Below are 4,178 nucleotides of genomic sequence, written 5' to 3' on the forward strand. Positions count from 1 at the left end.
ATATAATATATTATTATATTATATAATAATTTAATATATTATAATTATATGTATATGAATATATATAATACGTATATTTTTTTATAATATAATATATATATATATTTAAAAAAGAAATGAGACGACGTGTGTGCTAACGAAAGGATTTTAATTTGACGAAAGGGGAGACTCGTTTGAAATCATCTTACGTTGATAGTTCGTGCCAAATCACTAGCCAATCCTGACAATGACAGTCCTGTTTTGGCTGAATATTTTTTTTTGTTTAAACTAAATCGTCACGTACGAATGATCTTTTTACATTATAACAACGTAGAGAATATGGATAACACAGAGAGAGATTTTTTTAGTTCGCATTAGACAAACATCGTAGAAAAACGTGTTTCTCTTATATTTCCTATCGGTTATCCAACAAAGAAAGAAAGAAAGAGAGAAAATGATCAATGTGAAAGATAAATCGAAATTTACTCAATATTCGTGAGTAAATTTCCTATAGGGTGAATCCCAAAAAAAAAAAGTTTCTAAATAGGGGGAAATGCTAATAAAATTAATCAGATTTGTTATTTTACCATTTAAACAAATACGAGGTGACACACACTTACGCGAACGGAATAATCATAATTTTTTCTCAAATCAAAATAATTTAATCTTAAAAATCATATTTTCTACACTTTTAAAGATCTCTGCGAGAACTTTTGCAAATTTTTTTTCTCACAAACTCGGTCGGTGTGTCAATTGTTTACTCGAGCAAATATTTTTCGCGATTTTGAATACCAATTGTCATACTAATTATTAATTATTTGTTAATTTTGTTCAAATTTTTGCTATCCCCTTATACTGAAGCCCTGATTTAGGATTCACCCACTATCAAAATTAAATGATCATATAAATCTATACCATATCTTTCGATCATCAATCATCAAAATATCGATTACCTCGTTGTTTCCTGTATCATTGACTATCTTTCTCATATTTGTTGGGGAAACAAAAAAAAGAAAGAAAAAGATTCAATAGATTAATTTTTAAAAAGAGAACACGTTTGAGGATGATAAAACGTTTAAAGTACACATAATCACGCAGTACCTTGCCATTATTCTTTTTCATAATTATTCGTCGAATCAAACTCTACATAAAAAAACATCGGTGCAAACAAAATCATTAAACGTTCCTTTATTTTTTTGTTTTTTTTTTTTACAGAATAAAGGACCCCCATCGTGTAGGGTGGGGTAAAAATTTTGCATTTTAAGCACCTTTAGTAAGAGAAATAATTTATTATTATAATTTTCGCGCTCCAAACGACATATATTATCGAATTACGATTATTATTATTATTATTATTATTTTTAATCTTTAATTAATTAATGTTAACGTTAAAACTAAATGGTTATCGTTATTATCGCTTGATCTGCTATTATCATCACTATTATTAGTACTCGCGAAGTATCGTCGTCAATTCCTCTCTCCCCCCTCCGTCCCTCATCCCTTCCTCCACCCCTTTTCCTTTTCTTTTTTCATATTTTTACCCTTTCCCTGCTTCCACAAATCCCTGCGTTTCAACACATTCAATTGTACATTATTTTGTGTTTGTTATTTAATTATCGTGATTGTTACGACCTTTTGTTAATTTATTATTTAAGATTTTAATAATAAAAAAAAAAAGAAAAAAGAATAAAAAAAAATATATATATATAGAGAGAAGGAAGATTAATCGACTATATTTACTCTTCCAATCTTTAATCGTCGTTAATTTCTTGTTAATATATTTTCAAAAGGAGTGTATTATTTAATGATAATTTATTTTATCAAAGATTATTCTATAAACGATTATTAATTCGTTATATTTATATATATATATGAAAAGAGAGACAATTTATATTTATCGAAAGTTCATAGAAAAATTTTCTTTATCTCGCACTTCGTTTTATGTACATATATACATCTTACAAGTACTCTCGAAAGTAAAGCAAACAATTTTATCGTAGATATAATTACATCTTATCTTGAAAAGTTTGTTCGCAATTTTTATCTAAAACTTATATTTGTCGTTAACAGAAAGTAACTAACATAAACCTATCCGTATAACCGTGAAATTTCTACGAGTAGAAGAGGTTGATATTTTCGTCAATAATTTCTTTGTTTTCATTGGATGATAAATTAAATGATAAATCATCTTTCCCCCTCCTCCTCTCCTCTCCCCCCCCCCTCACCCATGAATTTGCTAAAGTTCAATAAACGTTTCACAGAAAACGTGTTTAATTCATTTCGCGAGATATTTGCAAATCGTTCATTTAACAGATACAATATCATTATTTTTCAATAAAATATACTTATGTTCTTTTTCTCTTTCGTTGTTTTTTTTTTTTTTTTTTTTAAGTGAAATACCAAATAGCATCTGTGTTTAAACAAGTTTTTTTTGTTCATCATTGATTTCATTTCTGGTGTTAAAATTGAACCGTAAAATTCATACTTCAGATGTGTGCTCAATCAAATAAATATTATAACGATTATTTAAATGTTACTACTGAATGTGTATTTGTTAATCGTTGCCAATTATATATGTATATTTCACTTATTTTTCAATAATATTTTGTATTAATGAAGATTCGAAAAATATCTCGTAAATTATTAATTATATCAAATTCGTGTGTCAAAACGCTGATGTAATTATTCATATTTTGTATAATAATAAAAAAATATTATATATATATATATACGTTAATATTTTTGAATATTACGATATTTGTGAAACAAAATTCATATTTTATTCGTCAGTTTTCATAATAACGTAAATTTATCTATATTTTCACAAAATAATAACAGTGTTACGTATAAAAATAATATATACATTTATTATAATTATTATTATTACCTTATTACAAAGCTTATTATGTAAATAATTATTTATCTGTTCGATCAAACGTCTTAATTTCACAATTTCATCCAACAATTATTAATTATTATATTTATTATTAAAAATTAAATCTCGTATTATTATATTATAATATATTTTTTTACAATTAAAATATTATCTTTTATCAAATAATTTCCACATGCTGTGGGGCGTTTGAATGGAAATATTAAAAACAGTCTATATTGTGCTTAAAGTCTATTAATATTAACATGTTCAACGGGCATACTTTCGATACCATTAGAAACCATGGTAACGGTACCATCGGATTCTGAAACAATCATTTTTTTATTAAACATCTCTTCGATCTCGTTCAAAGATTTACCTTTGGTCTCGGGTAAGAAAAATAAAATGAATAGCGTTCCGAACAATGATACTACAGCATAGAAAAAGAAAACACCGTGTTTACCCATAAGTAATAACATATTCGGATAAGTTTTAATGGTAACCGAACTAAATATATAAGTTATGCATGTTGTTAATCCGGAAAGAATATCCTTCACTTTACTGGGATAAATTTCACCGACCATAGCAAATGGAATTGATAAGAAACCCAGTGTGCTTAAAAATATGTAAGTTACTACACAGATAACAGGTATTATACCGCCATCATTGATGACGTATCCTTTATCATTCATTAGCAAATAAATAGACAACAGACCCATGGATAGTGTCATGCCACTTCCAGAAACAATCGAAGGTACTCTTCTACCACACTTAGATGAAAATAATGCTATCACTATACTACCGGCAAATCTTGCCAGACCGATAAAAACTGCACCCAAATAAGGATCCAATTTGATTCCAGCACTTTGTACTATGTCAACCGCGTAATAAACCATCACGAATATTCCCGAAAATTGTTGGAACAAAAAGTAAATCAACATTATTGCAAACGGTATAAGCGCGTTTCTCCTAAACAAATGTTTCATAATGTTCTTTTTGTGTCGTTGTTGATTATTCGGTTTTAATTCTAATAAAATTTCCATCGTAGCAGGATCATCCTTTGGTATACCGCGAAATTTTTTTAACGTTTCCACTGCTTCCTCCAATCTACCGCGTTCTCGATACCACATAGGGGATTCTGGTAATACTATCACGATCAGTGCAATCGATAATATAGGAAATAATGCACACATAAGTGCTATCATTCGCCAATCTTCCTATACACACACAAAAATACAATAATGAATATTAATGAATATTTATTTATTTAAAATCAATGGGAAAATCGATCGTATCGTTTAAAATAAAACATACAGCATATATAAAT

At 27.8% G+C, this 4,178-nt stretch overlaps 1 protein-coding gene across 1 annotated transcript in view; it reads right to left on the minus strand.

Moving 5' to 3' along the window:
- Positions 1-2,985: 2,985 nt before the first annotated feature.
- Positions 2,986-4,178, minus strand: part of LOC106793920 (facilitated trehalose transporter Tret1-2 homolog) — a 3,705-nt gene continuing 2,512 nt past the window's right edge. Inside the window, exon 2 of the mRNA XM_014761211.1 lies at positions 2,986-4,068. Coding sequence (XP_014616697.1) covers positions 3,097-4,068 — 972 coding nt within the window. The 3' untranslated portion in view covers positions 2,986-3,096. The remainder of the gene's footprint in view (positions 4,069-4,178) is intronic.

This window comes from Polistes canadensis, unplaced genomic scaffold (genome assembly GCF_001313835.1).
Source record: "Polistes canadensis isolate GaletaPanama2010 unplaced genomic scaffold, ASM131383v1 scaffold_21, whole genome shotgun sequence".
In the NCBI taxonomy this organism is placed as follows: Eukaryota; Metazoa; Arthropoda; class Insecta; order Hymenoptera; family Vespidae; genus Polistes; species Polistes canadensis.